At 41.7% G+C, this 22055-nt stretch overlaps 1 protein-coding gene across 1 annotated transcript in view; it reads right to left on the reverse strand.

The window, feature by feature from the left end:
• The window catches only part of ATP8A2 (ATPase, aminophospholipid transporter, class I, type 8A, member 2), a 560732-nt gene that overhangs the window by 455579 nt on the left and 83098 nt on the right, over window positions 1-22055 (reverse strand). The window contains 7 exon segments of the mRNA XM_011958629.1: window positions 275-324; window positions 3443-3525; window positions 4263-4368; window positions 11542-11617; window positions 15806-15850; window positions 16563-16651; window positions 20526-20603. Coding sequence (XP_011814019.1) covers window positions 275-324; window positions 3443-3525; window positions 4263-4368; window positions 11542-11617; window positions 15806-15850; window positions 16563-16651; window positions 20526-20603 — 527 coding nt within the window.

The following is a 22055-nucleotide window of genomic DNA, read 5'->3' on the forward strand; positions in this document are numbered from 1 at the left end:
AGCTGCTGATGCAAGAACATCAGGCTCTGGCAATCTAAAGAAAAAGGAGGACATGGAAGTAGAGCATTTCTCGAGTAAAGCAAAGAAAAATAACCTGCTTCACTTTCCTTAATGAAAGTCACAAATTCCAAGGAGAAGAGAGTTTATGGAGATACATTTATTATATTTAATACTTAAGTACTATACTGGATTATATCATACAATCATGTAAACACTCTGAAGTTAGTAAATAAATATAATTATTTTATTTGAAATGTATGAAAGAGAAACATACCTAGAAAATTCCAGGACATTAAGGATTCCGAACGTTTGTTCCTGTCCCATCTAAATGAAGAAAAATAGGCTCTTACCCAAGGTGCAGAGGATTAAAATCTCAAAGCAATTGTCTCCAAAACATAAACAGACATAGGCTCTCTCTCTCTTCCCACCTTCTAGCCCTTTGCAACATGTACTGTTTTCTCACATGTCTGGTGGGGTCAGAGCTCCCTCTTCTGGTGGAAGCTTCTCATGTTTCTTCAGCGCTATGGCTGTCCTAACAGGTGACTGGTGTAGACACGTCCAAGAGATGGAGATAAAGGACACCAGCTGCACAGCTCCGTCAGAAACCTTTGGCCCAGTTATGCTTCTGAATTCAGAATTTTACAAATTTTATAAAAATATATGCATATTCTAGACCATCTACCATAATGTCCCCAGCAGGGTCTGGGGTAACATGCTGTTATACAACACATCCACGTTCTCCAGCAAAATGTATGCATATCACAGGAAGTGAGATTCATAAAGATCATAAACAGCCTCATCGCTTCTGATTAGGTTTTGCTGCCAAATAACTATTCACCAAACTTAGGAAAAATCTTTTGGAATTCAAAGGCATTTGTGTTTTGAATTTGCAGATAAAGAGATGGTGAATCTGTACCTGGTCTCAGAGCAATCAATCAAACGCTCTTTTTCTTTGGGTTCTCTCAAGTTAGAATGTCAATATTCACAATTTTTTCCCATCTAAAAATTTCAGATGGTGTGTACACTATTTTCAAATTTTTAATCTAATCTTTCCATTTCCCCAACACTTCACAGTGGAAAGAATGTGGCCTTTGGCATCCAATACATGTGAGTTTGAATCCAGTTTCTGCCTCTAAGTGTGTGACTTTCTTATGCATGGCAAAAGCGTTTGTCTTTTAGGGCTCAGAGAAGTAATCAATGAAGTAACACATTCAAATTACCAAGTATATGACGGAATCATTATCTTCATTCACACCCACAACTCTCCACTCCTTCTCTTTGCATCCCACAAAACAACTAATGATCCACTTCACCCAGCCTTCCTCAATCTTTATTCACCTCTTTGGAACCATGAATTCCGAGTTCCCTTTCTCCACAGACTGTCCCAACTTTTCATCATGTCCCCATTCAGAAGACACCCAGTGCTACCACCACCACCCAGCACAGGGCTGCCACTCCCAGGAGCCGCCTCCTCTCCGCACCACAGTTACACCAGCCACCTCCAGATGCAGCCCATGGACGTGGCTGTTCTGACTATTGGTGAGGACACTTCATGTAAACATGTAGGAATTTGAGAATTTGTTCCTGACTTGGTAGTACAGAGGTAAGTTTTTTCTTTTACTTATATGCAAAACCTGTAATTTGAGAATTGGTGGTTTGATGAATGGTTGAATAGGATTTTTATTATTGTTATTTACAAGTCCTAACTAATCAGGTAGTCTTTTGTGACCCCCAGAAATACAACCTTAAAACTGTAATGAGGTAACAAAGAGGAGTCAATGCAGCATATAACACCAGGAGGACGACACCAATAGGCTCTCCAGGTTCCACATTTACCTGGCATTGTGAGTGAAGTGGAAGCACCTGTTCTCTTCTGTCTCTCTCACCTATGATCCAAGCCCCCAACTCCCAACCTCCATTTCTGCAATGCAGAGACATGCGGCAGCACCCACACAACTGAAAATCCTACGGCTAAGATTAAAATTCTCCTCCAGCTGAAGGGGAGAAAAGACCTCATTTTTAAAAAGCTTCTGTAAGTGAAATTCTATATTCAATCAGTACTTCATTCTACTTTTAATGATGGTACCTTTCCCTAAGCTAAATTCCCTCTGTTGACTAAAATAAGCATACTAAAAGTAAACAAGATTACATGATCTCATCTCTGCACTCCATAAGAAACTGAACATGCCAATAAATGGGTACTTCGTATAAGATATGATATTTTATAGGTTTTGCATATAACTAAAAGAAAAAACTTACTACAGTACTCCCAAGTCAGGAACAATATCAAGTTATTATACCATTTGGAAGTGAATTTCAAATGCATTAAAGGTCTATGGATTTGAGGATGCATCCACAAAGCCAAAAACTATAATCCCTGAGTCTTCCCCAAATGGAGGGGTGGGGAAAGGCAAGGGATGGCCGGGACTAGCCCCAGACCCTCATCATCAATCCAGACAATAAGAAAACAGCCCTTCTAACTGGTTATCATGAAAAACACCACTGCCTCACCAGCCGTAACCACCATTTTCCTCTGTTGCCAATTTCAAAGGTCTGTATTTGATCTTCTTATTGATATAATTATTTTTCTATCACTGAATTTCTCCCTTTGGACTGTAAGTAGGGAAACTCAGAAGAAAATCAGAAAATATGTAAACCCCTTTACTTCAGTTGCAGGGGGGATCCCTCACACAGATAAAATAGATCAAAGCCGGGCACAGTGGCTCACACCTGTAATCCCAGCACTTTGGGAGGCCAAAGGCGGGTGGATCACTTGAGGTCAGGAGTTTGAGACCAGCCTGGCCAACATGGCAAACCCTCGTCTCTGCTATAAATACAAAAACTAGTCAGGCGTGGTGGCACGTGCCTGTAGTCAGTTCCAGCTGCTCGGGAGGCAGAGGCAGGAAAATTGCTTGAACCTGGAAGGCAGAAGTTTCAGTGAGCCGAGATGGCACCACTGCACTCCAGCCTGGGCAGCAGAGTGAGACCACGTCTCAAAAAAAAAAAAAAAAAAAAAAAAAAGAGACAGATTTTAACTCTGACTCCTCTTCCGGCTGAAGAGACTTCTGAAGCCCAGTGGACCGTGAGGCTCCACCGAGTAAGAACTCTTGGGCTCTGAGGCTACAAAGAGACGTAAAATGTGCCCTCAAAGACAAGTGGGCCGCTAAGTTATCTTCCCAGTTATTATAGAACAAAGAGTCGATTTGTGAAGTTCTTTGCTACAAATAATTTCACATCAGTGTATGAAAGACACGTGGCAAAGCATCCTTAAGGGCGAAACAGTACTGCAATGCAAAACAACTCAAACAGGCTAATATCATCCTATGGTCTGATTTTTCACCAGAAGAGAAGTTTAGCTATCACTTACAACAGACATGCCATTTCACATGCACAATCTTCACCAAAGTAGGTGATGTGAAACGCGCATACGCGTGTTACTCACCGCTTCTATGATGACTGAGAATGGTGTTCTGGCTGTGAAGACAAAGCCCAGCTTTTTAGCTCCTTTCACCAAAGCAGCTTCATCTGTCAATTGGGAGTTGGTGAAACATTGACATATCACTGGTAATGACAGAACTCTGTTTAGTGTCACTTTTCAAATTGACAAAACCCACTCTACTGAAGGAGGCCTGGTGTTACCTACGCAGTACTAACGACTCGGGGTAGAGAAGCACTTGCTCTTCCTACCACCAGGGTTCCGAAATGAGCACTTCTGTTAGGTGGAGGGCTTGGATCTATGCTAATTCACCAGGACAAGAATGATTTCTATTCTTGCTACTCTCGCTTGGGATCAAGTTCTCTCCAATAAACATAAGTAATAGTCCCACGACTCCCACCAAACATCTCTGAGCACGGCGGTATTTTAGTTGTGCTGTGGGATTCCCAAGCCCCAGGAAGTGGGTAAAGAGAACCCCCATGCACAGCTTCCCCAGCAGGTGGAAAATCTGTGAGGTGGGGAGGATGAGGAAGAAGCCAGCTCTGTTTTTCTTCAGAGCTCTGTCAAGCCCAATCACCTCTGCCGGGAAACGCAACATAACCGGGGTCCTCCCTTTGCTGTTAAAAAGGGGTTATGAGAATCAGGAGAGCCCACCCCGGGCTCTCTACGGCTTTGCACCTGTAGCCACAGCCTGGCCTCAGCACGAGGCCAACAGAAGACAGCTGGGTCTATGCGGCGGCCTACATGGCAGCATCTCCGAGAATAACTGCAACACCCAGGTCTCCTGAGAAGGGGCCAGCAGCGGGCACCCGGCCAGAACCCTCACCTGGGGACGAGGCCTGGTAGATGATGTTATCTCCATCCTTCTCAGGAACCACCGTGTGGCACACGGCCAGGAGGGTGAGGAACTCCTGAATGCAGGGGGCTGTGGGCTGCAAACGTGAGGCGGGATTAGTGTCAGTCACAACACCTTCAACAGGCACCAGGGCGCGCACAAGCAGATCCCCGCCTAACATCCGGTCATCCTGCTGCTCCCTGCAGGACAGGGTAGAGGTCCTTAATGCGGACCTCAGAGCCCCCTCCTACCGCTCTGGAGTCCCCAAGCCGGTTCTCGCGCGCACTAATCCCTGGGTTTCTCTTGGAATGCAGCTCCTGCGCTGTAGCTCCAGAGACAGGGAGAGAAAAGAGGAAGAGCCTTCCTGTACCTCAGCACACCCTGCCTGCCCAGGAGCCTCGGCCTTGCCCACGTGCTTCCATTTACCCATGTGCTTCCATTTGTCCACGTGCTTCCATTTACCCATGCGCTTCCATTTACCCATGTGCTTCCATTTGCCCACGTGCTTCCATTTACCCACGTGCTTCCATTTGCCCAAGTGCTTCCATTTACCCATGTGCTTCCATTTGCCCAAGTGCTTCCACTTACCCATATGCTTCCATTTGCCCAAGTGCTTCCACCCCTCCATGTGCTCCCACTTCACCACGTGCTTCCACTCGCCCCTCTGCTTCCACCTCCCCTGTGCTTCTGCTTCACCCACCTGCTGCCACCTCACTCCCGCAAGATCCTCCAGAAGCGTGTGTTCTGCCTCCCCCACTGCTGTACCTTAGGCCCCATAAACAGAAGATGCTTCCATCTCCAGGCTCCCATCCCCTTCCCCAACATCTGTTCTATGCAGTGTCCATTCTTTAAGTTTATAATCTCTCAACACCTGTAAAGCAGTGCATCTCTCGCCCATTACTCTTGAACAGCAACAAAAACCCGAATTGCCCTGGATATGTATTTAATAAAATTCTCTTATTCTCTCTGGGAAAAAACGTACACTTTTTTATTGGTATTAGAGCACTTTTATAACTAGTGGGAAAATAATGCTGTCTTCCCATCTAAGAAAACAGTGTGTCTTCCTATGTATTAAAAGCTTCTAAATATTCTAAATGTAAGACCTAGCATATGTCTCTTAATTATTTGCTCAAAAATTATTTTGGTGACCACTGTACATGAAGTACTGTGTAAGGCATTTTATCTATTGCCTTTTATATTATGAATGGAATCTTATTCCCATTACATTTTACAGTAGTTTCTTGTTGGGATGTAAGCAGAAACGTTGATTTTTGTAAGTTAATATCCAATGGTCACTGAGCTCCTACTAGTTCTCTGAATTGCCGTTGACTATCCTAGGTTTTCAATGTCGACAATTGTATCACCCACAAATGAGAAGTTTTCCCTTTTCCTCCCAATATATAAACTTTCAATTTTCACCTGTCTGCATGAGCTAGCACTTCCAGAATTATGTTCAAGGCAGGGTGATAACCAAGCTGCCTTTTCCTGGTGTTATTTTAACATCAGTGTCTCTAATGCATCCCTTTTAAATAGGCAACTGGCTATAAAATTGAGATCGATTTATATCATCATATGAAGGAAGCAGCTATGTGCTTCCTTTTTATAGTTTTCTTTTTTTCAGTCATAAATGAATGACAACTTCCACAAGAATATTTTTAGTTTCTTCTCTGTCTTATGAATGTGACTTAAGAGAAATTTCATGGAATCAAGTCACAACCATTCACATGGCTACTTCTTATCATGAAAAGAAAAGGCACATTAAATTATAGTTCAGTGAAGTCAGGAGCTTAAGGAATTTACACATTCCTCAAGGCCTGAGTTGCAAAAATGGTAAGAAATTTTCCCCAAAAGCGCTTTCTGTGAGAATTCAGCTTCATTTCAAGGTTGCCTTCCCCTATACCTGAGAACTATCCAATTCTGAACATAATCTTGTCCCATAATGAAACAACATAAAAAGGGTCTTAGATTTTACAAATAAGTAAACCTAGTAGTGAAATATTTTCTAAGAGTTATAAAGAATTGCACACACAAATAGAGCCTTCTACCTCAAGTGGTAAGCCAGGCAAAATCCATGAAGATCTTTTTTTAATCCTAAAATAAAATTAACCTATCATTGGTTTTCTTCCTATTGCATTCTATAATAAATTAGGGAGAAGAGACAAAATTAATCTGAAGCCTATGGATGCTTATAGTCATGTGTGTATGTGTGTGTTGTGTGTGTGTATCTTCTTAGATGTTAAAAATTTGTATTGTGGTAAACTATACATGTAATATCTATCATTTAACCATTTGTAAGTATAAAATTCAATGACATTTTAAATACATTCAACAATGCTCCACAGCCATCACCACTATCTATAAACAAAACTTCATCTTCCCCAGCAGAAACTCTATACCCATTAAACAATAACTCTCCATTCTCTCTTCTCTCTACTCCCCAGTAACCTCTATTTTGTTTTCTGTGTCTATGAATTTCCCTATTGTATGTACCTCATAGAAACAGAATCATACAATGTTTTTCCTTCAGTTAACAGCTTGCAATATGCTATATATCTAGAAATGAATATTTTCTATTTATTTGGTGAATTTAAGATAGCAGAAAATGATACATGTCTGAATTGTTTTGCAAGCGAAATTGCAGCTAAAAATTATCCAAATCATATACATATACAAATGATTTCTTCTTGAAGACTCAAGCTCAGAAGTCTTAGGCATAATGATTCAACAGAAAGTTATATCTTCTTCCTTGTGAACCTTTGGAAATTTATCCCACACACTGGGTTAGCAATGTAAGCAGGTGGTTGCATAAACTGTCCCCCGAAATTTCTCACAGGTTGATTCTCTAAGAGCCAAATTCCATCTTGGCTATCAGCCCACACAAAGCTTAACACAGTCCTAAAGGACCCAGAAAATTTGAAATGATGATATAGCAAAAGAGAAAATTCTGTAGCAAATGCAAGTATTCCCTTGGAAGGAAAGTAAGGGTTTTCTTGGACCAAATGCTTTCATTTTAGTCAATAGTCCCAAGACAATATAGATGAGAATGTGGGGCATGTGCAGCCACAAATCCTCAAATACTTCTTCCCTCTCCACAAACATATTTTCACAAAATGAACAAGTAATCTAATAGGCCCTGGTTTTAAACTGCTTAAAAACATCCAATGGGTACATTTAATTCAACCCCACATCTCCCCAAAGAAAAATATTGAAGCCTATTCTATGGTCTTCATTATTATGGTGGAGCTAGAAGTTAAATGTCAAAGAGTTTAGTTAACACAGTAGCTAAGATGAAGGGTACCTCAGAAGGCCTCAAGGATCCAAGAAAGCTTAAAAATGGTACACAAAAGGCCGGGCATGGTGGCTCAAGCCTGTAATCCCAGCACTTTGGGAGGCCAAGATGGGCGGATCACGAGGTCAGGAGATCAAGACCTTCCTGGCTAACACGGTGAAACCCCGTCTCTACTAGAAATACAAAAAAAAAAAAACTAGCCGGGCGAGGTGGCGGGCGCCTGTAGTCCCAGCTACTCGGGAGGCTGAGGCATGGCACAAACCAGGGAGGCGGAGCTTGCAGTGAGCTGAGATCCGGCCACTGCACTCCAGCCTGGGCAACAGAGCGAGGCTCCGTCTCAAAAAAAAAAAAAAATGGTACACATAGGCTAGAAGGCTTTTACTAAAAATTAGAAAATAAATTCCCAAACCAATCAATCAATTCCTCATTATGCCTGTACTGAAATCTGTGAGTATCCAGATTATTAAATTGCCCTTGAAGTCTCTGTGTTCGGATGGTCATCACAACGTCCCCACGGCAGGGCTTCCTTTTCACAGGGGTTGCACCTGTCCCTACTCTCAATGACTTTTCCACCAAACTAAAAGGAACTTTGGCTCAGGAGGGCAGACGATGAGGAGGAAAGGAAAGAAGAAGAAAGATCACTAACTTATATAAACAGTAGGATTTCTTCCTAAAGTGCTTTCCAGTCACCACGGCCACCAAGGAGGAGTCAGGAAAAAAGCAGTGGGCAGGGGAAGGCAATGGGAGAGGTAGTAGCTGTGCTCAGATCTCCATTCAAACGTCAATGGAGGACAGGCTCACGAAGAGTGTGGGATGGACAGTCAAACCCCCAAAACCGCACAGGGACCCAGAACACCAGTCCCGGGCCAGCTTCGGAGAGAACACCAGTGAGAGTCAGAAATTAACTGAGCCAGGCATTGAAATCTTTCAAACGCTAGGATCCCAGAAGCATGTAGGGGGCCCCCAAAGAAGTAAAGATTTGCCTCAGGCCACTGGGTTTCTACGGCATCCCACCTTTATGTCAGTGCAAATACCATTCTGTGTGGGTGGCCGCACTGCTCACATGTCAACAGTGATGGTAGCCATGACAGTCACCACAGAGAATGGGATTCCTCTCTGTCTACACAAACCAAAATCACCTCCTCAGTTGCACCTTACCTATCCTGCAAAAGCGTACTATGACTCCTGAGAATTTCCCACGTCTGCTTCCCCAGTGAACAGGAATCCCTTGGGTATTTTTCATTCATCTCTTCCCCTAGCACCGACAGCAAGGTATTTCATAGAAATGAGGTCCTGAAACTGTTTGCGAAATGAGTGAATAAATAAATGAGTCTCTGATGTAAATGGGGATCCAACAGTTTGCTGCTATTCGTAGCCCAATACTGGAATTCTGTGATGTTCGATACACTGTGCTCATCTTATTTCCTTTGCTACTTTCTCCTTGTTGATCTAGGAAAGCAAACTCGTGAAACTGGACCAAGAGCAGTCTCCGGAGCTCCTGTGTCACCGTTCCACTTTCTCCTTTTCCATTCACCATCCCAACTCGAACAGATATATTCAGTTGCCCACCTGTGTGGTTACCCTCGACCTGAATACTATTTGAAAACACTGATTTCCTCTCGAGTGCTCAAAGTACACTTGTTTCTTTGACATCTTTGATTAAAACCACCTTCCTGCAGAGACAATTCTTCAGAGGCGCCACTCTTCTGCTTGGAGAACCTCTAGCCTAGTAGCTGGATCTACCTCTAAGATCAGAATCCAAGAAACAATTCTGTAGCTGTCTGTGACTGAAACAGAACATAGACTCCAGCAGCATCCTCTGTGGGCTTGGACCACTTCACCAGCCTCACCAAGAACTGAGTGGGGATAGCAGCATCACAGCCTGTGGGTGTGCAAGCCATATACACCCACATTTCAGAAGTGCTGGCAACAAATGGGTACTAACTGTGATACAGGAAAGTAGGATTTCCTCATGAAAACTTAGAAAAATCTTAAATATATCTGTCTCCTAAAATTTCAGAAATTTGGAAAGATAAAGTTTTAATTTTGCTCATGTTTACCTAATTTTAAATCTAGAGATTTTTTCAGAAAAAAAAAACATATGATATCTAATTTATACTGACTTAACTAGTTGTGAAATGCTTTGATCAGTGAATAATTTTCTAAGTTGGCATTTTTCAGAGTAGCCTTTAAAATAACAGTGAATTACCCTTCTAGACATTGGCTTAGGCAAGGATTTCATGACCAAGAATCCAAAAGCAAATGCAATAAAAACAAAGATAAACAGCTGGGACCTAATTAAACTAAAGAGTTTTTGCACAGCAAAAGGAACAGTCAGCAGAGTAAACAGACAACCCACAGAGTGGGAGAAAATCTTCACAATCTATACATCTGACAAAGGACTAATATCCAGAAACTACAACAAACTCAAACAAATTAGTAAGAAAGAAAAACAAACAATCCCACCAAAAAGTGGGCTAAGAAAATGAGTCGACAATTCTTAAAAGAAGATATACAATGGCCAACAAACATATGACAAAATGCTCAGCATCACGAATGATCAGGGAAATGTGAATGAAAACCACAATGCGACACCACCTCACTCCTGCAAGAATGGCCATACTCAAAAACTCAAAAACAGTAGATGCTGGCATGGATGCGGTGATCAGGAAACACTTCCACACTGCAGGTGCGAGTGTAAACCAGAACAGCCACTATGGAAAACAGTGTGGATATTCCTTAAAGAACTAAAAGTAGAACTACCATTCGATCCAGCAATCCCACTACTAGGTATCTTCCCAGAGGAAAAAATACTTGCACACATGTTTATAGCAGTAAAATTCACAACTGTGTATTGTGGAACCAACCCAAATGCCCATCAATCAATGAGTGGATAAAGAAATTATGATATATACATATATAATACATACATATATACACACACACACACATACACAGAGATGATGGAATACCTCTTAGCCATAAAAAGGAACAAATTAACAGCATTTGCAGTGACCTGGATGAGACTGGAAACTATTATTCTAAGTGAAGTAACTCAGGAATGGAAAACCAAACATCATGTGTTCTCACTGATACGTGGGAGCTAAGCTATGAGGACGCAAAGGCATAAGAATGACACAGCGGACTATGGGGACTTTGGGGGAAAGGTGAGAGGGAGGCGAGGGATAAAAGACTACAAATACGGTGCAGTGTATACTGCTCAGGTGATGGGTGCACCAAAATCCCACAAATCACCACTAAAGAACTTACTCATGTAACCAAATACCACCTGTTCCCCAATAACTTATAGAAAAATTAAAAATACATACATACATAAATAAAATAACAGTGAATTGATGTGATTCTACAGTTAATACTGATTTGAAGCGGTGTGATGTCATAGTTAAAAATCTAACAGACTGAGGTTTAAGGCTCATTTCTACATTTATGTGCTGGGCAACTATTTGCCAATTTAATCTTTTATTTAACTTCCTTGTCACCTCCCAGATGTGATTCAGACGTTGACTAAAATGTTGAAGGAAATATATGTTAGTTGCCTGGCACACAGTAGAATGCAATAAATGCTACCTGTTATTATATATATCTTACTTTTGTTTCCTAAAGTATCCTAGTCGAAGGACATGCAATTACACTTGGCCTCTTAGATTCACAACTGTGACGAAATAGTACTGCAGAAATCTTACAAAGCAACAGCAATTGGAACTGTTACAGAATTCTGTGGTAAGGCTTGTCTTGATCTTGGTGTGCTACTTTACAAAGGCATCATGTATTTAAATACACTAATTCATGCACAGTGTTCACCACAAAGCATCTCAGATCACTTCTCAGAAGGACTTCCACCATCAAACTGAGACTTTTCCCGGCCTCTAAAACTGCAACTTGCAAAATACTACATGCATATCTACAAGAAAGGTGCATAGTAAGCTGTTTGCTGTCTTCAAAGTACAACAGAGCACTTACATGGCGATCCTCAATGTTCTTCAACAGCCTGGGGTCATCAAAGTCACAGGAATCACTACAGGGAGGAGGCATCCGACTGTAAGAGAGAACAGAGAAAATGTATCCAATTGAAAAGTTTCTGTTAAGTTAACCCCAACCTGGAAGGAACCTGCCTTCCAGAAGAACCATACCTAAAGTCCTGTAGGAATTCGCATGAAACTTCCAAAGGCTTGGAATTCTGTATTATTATTTCAAAACTGAAAACAATTAATCCTGGAGTTTACTATAAATAAAATATTTCACGAATTACTGTAAAGAACAACAGTTACAAGGAACAATAGTTACAAGGAGAAGAAACAAGCCATGGATCAAGACTATGACTGTCATTTCAGTTGGCCCCTGAGTCACTTCTACCAGAGAGAACTTCCAAGGGTGTCCGCTCAAAGCAAACAAAACAAGAGGAAGTACTGCACTGTATACATGCAACCATTGATGGCCAGAGCTCATATGTAGGAGAGGGAAGACAACAAATAATTAGAAGAAAGGAAACGATATGCTGGCTGTGAGCTATCACACTGAAGAAAATGTGAAGAACCAACTGTATATTCATTTATCTCCACTCCCTCCTGAATTTTTTTTTTTTTTTGCAATGAAGTTTCACTCTTGTTGCCCAGGCTGGAGTGCAATGGCGTGATCTCGGCTCACTGCAGCCTCCACCTTGCACGTTCAAGCAATTCTCCTGCCTCAGTCTCCCAAGGAGCCGGGATTACAGATGCCCACCACCACACCTGGCTAATTTTGTATTTTTAGCAGAGACAGGGTTTTGCCATGTTGGTCAGGCTGGTTTCAAACTCCTGACCTCATGTGAGCCACCTGCCTCGGCCTCCCAAAGTGCTGGGATTACAGGCATGAGCCACTGCATCTGGCCCCCTCCTGAAATTTCATCATTGTCAAGACAAAGACAATGAAAGAAGACATGACAGCAGAGTGTATGTCAGGCTTAACTCGAAATAGGTATCAGAGTGTAGTACAGCACAGAAAACAGCAACCAACAGCTTGCAGGGGGGAGCACCTATAATGCAAGCTGATGACCTCAAAAGAGTGCTGGGAAGGTGGAACAAATGGCAGTACAAGGCACCTGTGAGGTACAGGGAAGGAGAAAGACAGCACAGCTTCCAAGTCCACTTGTGAAACACTTCAAGAATCCTCTCACATCCCATGCAGCCAGACAACTGAACCTTCCACAGCCAGAAAAAAAAAAAAAAAAAAAGCTTATCTTTTACAGAAATTAAACCAGAGTAGTCCTGAGCCCAGGGACACTGGGCACACATGTGGATAGGCTGGGGCAACCTCCCAAAACAACGTTTTAAATGAAATTCTATACATGCTGAAAGGTACAATCACTGGTCCGCTGCCTCCACACAGCTTCCAAAACAGTTACACCAAATTTATAGCCCTTGGCAGGAAACTAGAAAGTTCTTTTTATGAAAAGAAAGCTGACTGGCTGACAAGAAAGACCCACAGACACTGACATCCAGGGATCCCTTAATACAATCATGGGTCCTGGCTGATCATTCTCCGGGAAGGCAATCAGTCATCAGCCACAGGGTCCCCACTCCACACACAGCCCTAGCAATCAGGTTTCTTGTGTATAAGCTTTAAAACACATGCAGACCGACAGCATCACTCTTTATAAAGGAAACAGAAATCAAAACTACAATAAGGTACCACTTCATACCCATTAGGATGGCTATTATAAAACAAACAAAACCTGAAAAATCATGTGTTGGCAAGGATGTGGAGAAAGTGAAACCCTTGTGTATTGCTGGCAGGAATGTCAAATGGTGGCTCTGCTATGGAAAACAGCAAGGTTTTTCCTCAAAAAGTTAAACACAGAATTACCATATGACCCAGTGATTCCATGTTTAGGTATATACCCCCAAGAATGGAAAGGGGGGACTGAAACAGATACCCGTATGTCAATGTTCACAGCAGCATTATTCACAGTAGCCAAAAGGTGGAAGTGACACAAATGCCCATGAACAGATGACGGGACAAACAACACGTGGCATATACATGCAATCGAACATTACTCAGCCTTCCAAAGGGAAAAGATTCTGACACATTCTACAACATGGATGAACTCTGCAGACATGCTAAGGGAAATACGCCAAACAAACACACAAATACTGTAGCATTTCACTTGCGTGAGGTACCTAGAACAGGCAAAATCATAGAGACGGAAAACAGAATGGTGGTTACTAGGGTCTGGAGGCAGGCAGCAATGAAGAATGTTTGTTGAATAGATAGGGTTTCAGATGAAAAAGTTCTAGAAATGAATGGTGCGGATGGCTGCAAAACACTATGAATATACTTAGTGCAACTGAATTGTACATTTAAAAGAGTCGAATGATAAATATTATGTTACACATATTTTACACAAAAAGAAATAAAAATATATGAGCACACAGCTAATGATCACCAGGTTTTTGAAGAAAGCCTATAGAAAATAAATCAAAACACCACGGGTGAGCGGTAGGGAGGGTGGGAGAGGAGAGCAGAGAAAACACGGAATGCAAAAGCAGCGTCGGGGAATGCTTTCGAAAACCGAAAGTGAGATCATACGAAAAACTCATGACAAAAGGATAGAAGATCAAGGTGAAAAAAATACCAGGAAGTAAAACAAAAAACAAATATGGAAAATGAGAGAGAACGATAACAACATTGGAGGATCAACCCAAGAGATTCAATATCTGACTATCAAGAGATGCAGAGGGAACAGGGAAGCTGGAGAGGAGGAAAATTATCATAGAAATAATACAAAGACAATGCTGAGAATCAAGAAGAGGAAATTCAGAGACAGAAATGGCTCACTAGTGGTCCACTGAATGCCCAAAATAATGGAAAAAATTCACTTTGGGAGGCCGAGGCGGGCAGATCACAAGGTCAGGAGATCAAGACCATCCTGGCTAACACGGTGAAACCCCATTTCTACTAAAAATACAAAAAATTAGCCGGGCGAGGTGGCAGACGCCTGTAATCCCAGCTACTCGGGAGGCTGAGGCAGGAGAATGACGTGAACCCAGGAGGCAGAGCTTGCAGTGAGCTGAGACGACACCACTGCACTCCAGCCTGGGTGACAGAGAGACTCCATCTCAAAAAAAAAAAAAAGGAAAAATTTAAAAACCTGCCCAAAGCTTCATGGTTGAAATGGCATATGCCTGAGGAGGTACAGAAAATCTGAAATGCTTCCAAAGGGGGCAGAGCAAGAGTAGGAGATAAACTCTCACCATCCACTGTAAAAAGTAGAACAATGTCTAAATGTTTTTAATTTCTTTGTCTTTTTTTTTTTTTTTTTGAGACAGAATCTCGCTCTGACACTCAGGCTGGAGTGCAGTGGCACGATCTTGGCTCACTGCAACCTCTGCCTCCTGGGTTCAACTGATTCTCCTGCCTTAGCCTCCTGAGTAACTAGGATTACAGGCGCCTACCACCACACCCAGCTAATTTTTGTATTTTTAATAGAGACAGGGTTTCATCATGTTTGCCAGGCTGGTCTTGAACTCCTGACCTCAAGTGATCTGCCTGCCTTGGCCTCCCAAAGTGCTGGGATTACAAGTATGAGCCACTGCGCCTAGCCTAAATGTCTTTAATTTAAAAATTAATATAAACATTACCTTGAAATATAAAAATAAAATTTTTAGAAAAGCAAAAGCACTGAGGTTGACTGCCTCCAGGGAACAGGGAATGAGTGTGAAGTACTGAACCAAGGGCAGTCGATTTTTTGGTGAAAGTCCTGTAGTATCCCCAGACTTTTCAAACCATGTTCATCCTTAAATTTTATCTGGTTTTCTTTCAAAATAACATACATGCAACATTTACATAAAAAAATAGGCAGGTGAGAAATGCTAATAAAATTATTCCAGGGCGAGCCTGGTTTCTCACACGTGTAATCCCAGCACGTTGGGAAGACACAGCGGGAGCACAGCTTGAGGCCAGGAGTTTGCGACCAGCCTGGGCAACAGAGTGAGACCTCATTTCTACAAAAAATTACAAAGTTAGTCAGCCTTGGTGGTGCCTGCCTGTAGTTTTAGTTACGCAGGAGGCTGAGGCAGGAGGATCACTTGAATCCAGGAGTTCACGACTACAGTGAGCTATGACTGTATCACTGCACTCCATCACTGCACAATAGAGTGAGGCTGTCTCTAAAAATGTAAATAAATAAATAAAAATTATTCCAAAGGCTTTTCCACTAAAGTGTCAAGAAGTGCTAGAATCTACTTACCAAAAGTCATCTGAGGACGGCTCTCTTGCCAATTCTGGGAAGTGACTGCCAAAGAAAGGGAAAAGAGAGTGGTCACAAAACTGTGATCAAAAGGCAGACATTCTGATCAAAACCTGAGTAAATGTGTAATTCTTAGATTAGATATACAAACTTACAGATTCTCAGGGACTTCTTACCAAGTTAATATTTGCAGAAATAAACCACTTTTGTTGTTGTTGTTGTTGTTTGTTTGTTTTGAGATGGAGTCTCACTCTGTCACCCAGGTTGAAGTGCAGTGGTGTGATTCCAGCTCACTGCAACCCCTGCCTCCCGAGTTTAAGCGATTTTCCTGCCTCAGCCTCCCGAGTAGCTGGGACTACAGGTGCATGCAATGATGCCCAGCTAATATTGTATTTTTAGTAGAGACAGGGTTTCATCATGTTAGCCAGGCTGATCTCGAACTTCCAACCTCAGGCAATCCATCTGCCTCGGCCTCCCAAAGTGCTGGGATTACAGGTGTGAGCCACTGCGCCCGTCAGAAATAAACCATGTTTTAACTGTTCAGAGTTTAATTTGGGATCCATTCAGCTATAAACACATTCCATAGTAACTACATATCTAAATCTATTGTAAAGGATTTAGATTTTTTTTTTTATTTTGAAAGGATCTTTATCCTTTCAAAACATCAGAAAGTCAAGATATTTGACTAAGAGGCTAAAAATAAACTTACTTTCTTGAAAGGATACAAGTAAATTTTCAGTAAGTGATAAACACTGACCCATAGGTTACTCCGGCAATGCTGCACTTCTTGAAGTTCATGATATTGCACGTAAGTGTTCCAGTCTTGTCAGAAAAGAGATATTTCACCTAAATCAAAGAATAAAAGAAATATACATCAGGAAGTACTGAGATGCAAAGATCAACAAATGAAGTCTTCCCGTCTATATTTTTCAAAACCTGTATGAAACGGGTAGATTTCCTTAAAGCAAGCAAATTAGTAACAAAAAATATATTAATACTTTAATGTTTGATCACTTAAACCTTCTTCCATAACTAATTATATAGTCAAAGTGTACCAAAATATGCAGACGGAGTTGCAATAAGAGCTCTGACTGAATGATGTACTACTGGTTGATATGCACTATCACTCTACACGTCACATTTGAGAAATGATGTCATGGATTAGCAAGGGAGAGGAATTAACAGAATTGCCTCCAGAGGAATCTCCAGTTTCTCAATAGTCTTCCAAAGAGGCGTCAGGACTTGCTGAGTGCTAGATACCTTCCAGAGATCCCAGAGAACGGGTCTAGGGAAGCAGTGGTTTACAGTTGTACAGAAGAGGGACTGATTACATGAATTGCTTACTCAGTAATTTTTCTTAATAATATAATATAGACAAATACACTGGGAAGTTTTTTGAAAATGATCAAAGGGACTTCAAGTATTCAAGCTCCTAAAGAGGTCAAATACTACCTCTAAATATAATATTAGTACCCTAGGGGTAATTTATACTTTAAACACATTTTTACATGCAGTAAGTCTAGGGGTATGGAAAATTTAGTAGAATCTGCCTCTTAGTTAGCAGGGATTCTTTCTGCATTCTTAAGAAAATTAAAATATCATATAAAAAATTAAAGGCCAGGTGCGGTGGCTCACACCTGTAATCCCAGCACTTTGGAATGCCAAGGCAGGTGGATCACCTGAGGTCAGGAGTTTGAGACCAGCCAGGCCAACATGGCAAAACACCATCTCTACTAAAAATACGAAAAAGATTAGCCGGGCATGGTGGCAGGTGCCTGCAATTCCGGCCACTCAGGAGGCTGAGGCAGAAGAATCACTTGAACCCGAGAGGCAGAGGTTGCAGTGAGCTGAGATCACGATATAAACAAATCTTGCACTCCAGCCTGGGCGACAAGAGCGAAACTTCGTCTCAAAAAAAAAAAAATTAAAAATGAACATTTTATAATAAGGGCTTATCAAGATTTGCTATCACTTTGCCTACTAAATTTTAACTTGTCCTTAAAGTACCAACTCAAAACTTCTTCCCCATGCAAACGTTCCCCATACCCTCAATTAGGATGAATTACTGAAGCATCCATGGGTACTTTCAATCCTTGAATTATTCAGGTCCAGTTCAATGACACCTGCAGACAATTATATACTGTGCACTGTGCTAAACTAACAAAGACAACCAAAGACCTTGTCTAGGGCACACCCACGCCCTCACAAAGTCCCCAGAGAGAAATGGACAGTACATCACTCACACCCCTTATGTTACTGTATTTATGTCTGGAATGACTGTTATGGGAACACCGAAGACAGACTATCCAAGCCTGGAAAACTGGAGAAGAGTTCAAAGAGGAGGCAAGTTTAGCCCAATACTCATCAAGAACTCACTGATTCTTACAGGAGAAGGATTTTACCAACAAAGGAAATGACAAAGCCATTCAATGAGGATTGAAAGCCCAAGGTCCAAGGCCTGCTCTGGGTGCTGTACCCAGCCCTATGTGACCAGAGCCCCAAAGGCAGTGGGAGGATTTGTGCTCTGTGCCAAGGACATTCTCTGTAATAACAATCCATCCTATTATACTAAGAATTTAAGAGCACTCATAGAATATACACAATTTAAGGAAAGACAAAGCAAATATTAAGTAGGTTTGGAAAATAATATCAAAGAAACAATCACCTGCTTTTTTTTGTCTACAATGGTCTATTTTAATCTACAAATTTGAGCCTCAGTTTTCTGGCAATAAACTCAAAAATGATACACAAAAACCACCACAGAATTCACTCTATCCTTGAGGAAAGAAAAACGAAGAAAGCAAGCCTACCTCCATAAGGGAGTTCTTCTAACTCTCAGATGGATGAGCCATGTCTCCTGCATTTTCACAGAGGGACACTAAGGAGCAGGGGAGATGGAACATGGTAATGTTCTTTCACCAGGCAGGGAAGCCTGGGAAGGCCAGATCTCTACAGACAACCTGAAGTCCCCAATCTGACGCTGAATAACCAGGTGTCCTTTGATAAATTACTCCTTTCCTTCTCTAGAAAATGAAGGTACAGCACCCTCCCCTTAGGGTTCCTGGTGGGTTTGAATAGGGTGTATGAAATGAAACCAAAATCTTTAACGGCAAGGCATTCAAAAGAGGTTAGTCCTCAAAAATCAACAAGTAGGACCTAATTAAACTAAAGAGCTTCTGGACAGCAAAAGAAACTACCAACAGAGTAAACAGACAACCTACAGAATGGGAGAACATATTTGCACACTATACATCTGACAAAGGTCTCACATCCAGAATCCATAAGCCACTTAAACAACTGGACCAGCAAAAACCAAACAACCCCATTAAAAAAATGAGCAAAAGACACGAACAGACATTCTCCAAAGAAACATACAAGTGGCCAAAAAACACATGAAAAAATGCTCCACATCACTAATCACCAGAGAAGCACAATTCGAAACCGCAGTGAGATACCATCTCACACCAGTCAGAATGGGTATCATTAAATAGTCAAAAAACCACAGACGCTGGCAATGCTGCACAGAAAAGGGAACACTTATCCACTGTTGGTGGGAGTGCAAATTAGTTCAGCCACTGTGGAAAGCAGTGTGCAGATTTCTCAAAGAACTTAATACAGAACTACCATCTGACCTGCAATCCTGTTACTGGATATATATCCAAAGAACACAAATCACTCTACCAAAAAGACACATGTTTATCACAGCACTATTCACAATAGCAAAGACATGCACTCCACCTAGATGCCCATCAACGGTGGATTGGATAAAGAAAATGTGGTACATATACACCACGGAATACACAGCCAGGAAAAAAAAAAAACTGAATCATGTTCTTTGCAGCAACATGCATGGAGCTGGAGACCATTATCTGAAGTGAATTAATGCAAGAACAGAAAGCCAAATACCGCATGTTCTCACTCACTAAGTGGGAGCTAAACATTGCATACTCAAGGACATAAACACGGGAGCAACTAACACTGGGGACTACTAGACGGGCTTGGGGAAAAGCGTTGAAAAGCTGTTGGGTGCTAGGCTCAGGTGTCTGAGTGATGGTATCCTTCATACTCCAAACCGCAGCATCACATAATACACCCACATAAAACACCTGCACATGTACCCTCTGAATCTAAAATAAAAGTTGAAAAAAGAAATTAAATTAAATTAAAACATTTAAAAAGAGGTTATTCCTTACAGGAATTTCAATGTCAGACACAGACATAATGCAAAGCAGAACTTAGTAAAGGCAAGAGGAGTTCAGGGGTAAAGGTGGAAAAGGTACTGTTCCCTAGAATATTCCAGAGACAAAATCCAGAACATGCAAGAAATGCATGTCCTTTAAATTGGCCCCAACACGTTTTGAAGGGTTACTCAATATCTGAGTATCTTAACCATGGTTTTCCCTGTCATTTGCTCCTGATAATACTGTTTTAAGGGTTCCAAATGATGTTGCACTGTATTTTTTATATTACTTTTTTTTTTTTTTTTTTTTGCAGATTACTTCTGGGTGATATGATATGGCTGTGTCTCAAAAAGCAAGACAAAACCGAGTAATGCTTATATCTAATGGCACACTCAAAAGTATTATATAGCTCTTCAGATGTTCTAGCCATGTTCATGGAGAGGCATTTTTGCAAAATCTCTCCACGGTTCTTCTGCTAACACTCATGTCCCCTCATGCTCATGTCACCATTCCCAAAATTCCCAGAGAGGCTTTTTCACCTGCCCAAGCTCTTCATTAAGGTTTGATGTCCTGGCCATGGCCGGAGTGTCGTTTCCTATATAATACATATCTGTGTCCTGACAGAGAGAGAACAAGAGACAGGATTTCAGAAAATATATACCATTAATCCTTCATTCAGATTAACACAGAAAAGAAGCTAAGAACGGGTAATTTAAAACACTTTTATTTTAATAGAAATGCTAATTTTGGCTGAGGGCAGTGGCTCACGCCTGTAATCCCAGCACTTTGGGAGGCTGAGGGGGCGGATCACGAGGTCAGGAGATCGAGACCATCCTGGCTAACACAGTGAAACCCCGTCTCTACTAAAAAAATACAAAAAAATTAGCCAGGCGTGGTGGCTGGAGCCTGTAGTCCCAGCTACTCAGGAGGCTGAGGCAGGATAATGGCGTGAACCTGGGAGGCAGAGCTTACAATAAGCCGAGAAAGTGCCACTGCACTCCAGCCTAGGCGACAGAGTGAGACTCCGTCTCAAAAAAAAAAAGAAAAAGAAAAAGAAAAAAGAAATGCTAATTTCAAATTTTGGGGTGAAAAACAGTGGCAACTAGGATAGAGAAGCCCTGTGATTTGAGGGGAAGCACAGAATTAATACACAGAAAATTGACTGGGCGCAGTGGCTCACGCCTACAATCCCAGCATTTTGGGAGGCCGAGGTGGGCAGATCACTTGAGGTCAGGAGTTGGAGACCAGTCTGGCCAACATGGTGAAACCCTGCCCTTACTCAAAATACAAAAATTAGCCAGGCACGGTGGCACACGCTTGTAATCCCAGCTACTTGAGGAGGCTGACGCATGAGAATCGCTTGAACTCGAGAGATGGAGGTTGCAGTGAGCTGGGATCACGCCACTTCACTCCGGCCTGGGCGACAGCGCAAGACTTCATCGCAAAAAGAAATATATTTATACATACATACATATATATACACACACATATATGATTTATATTTATATAATATATATGAGATTTGGTTTCAAGATAATCATTTCACAATCTAGACTAACTCACGATTCTGACCTTGTTGACAGGATTGCTGTGAAGATCAAACAAAAATGCATATCAAAGTGCCTGGTCTACAAACACTGGCTGCTGAAGTCCACTGCTTAAGGGCCATGGCAGTCCTCTAAAAATCTTATCTCCACCCTTACAATCAAATCCAAGTTGACTGTCACAATGAATTTTGATATGCGAGTGACCACTATAGTAAACATACCCAAGAGGCCTTTTCTTCAGCACTAACTAGATGTTAAAAGCATCAGTAGCAGGTGCAGCCAGATGACAGGTGCCGGCTCAGCATTCCACCCCATCATCTGACCGATCCTCACAACAACCCCTTGAATAGGAACCACTGCCCAAAAACACCCTCGCTGGTGATCCCTGGCCAGTTCTTTGTATGGCCAGTTTAAGCCCCTGGACCTAATAATGGTAAATGAACACAGTTCTTCTTTTTTGAGCGCTCAATTAAATGCCAAAAGCTCCGAAATAACATTGGAAAATAGTGACTCAAGTCTGCT

This window comes from Colobus angolensis, unplaced genomic scaffold (genome assembly GCF_000951035.1).
Source record: "Colobus angolensis palliatus isolate OR3802 unplaced genomic scaffold, Cang.pa_1.0 Scaffold113, whole genome shotgun sequence".
Lineage (NCBI taxonomy): Eukaryota > Metazoa > Chordata > Mammalia > Primates > Cercopithecidae > Colobus > Colobus angolensis.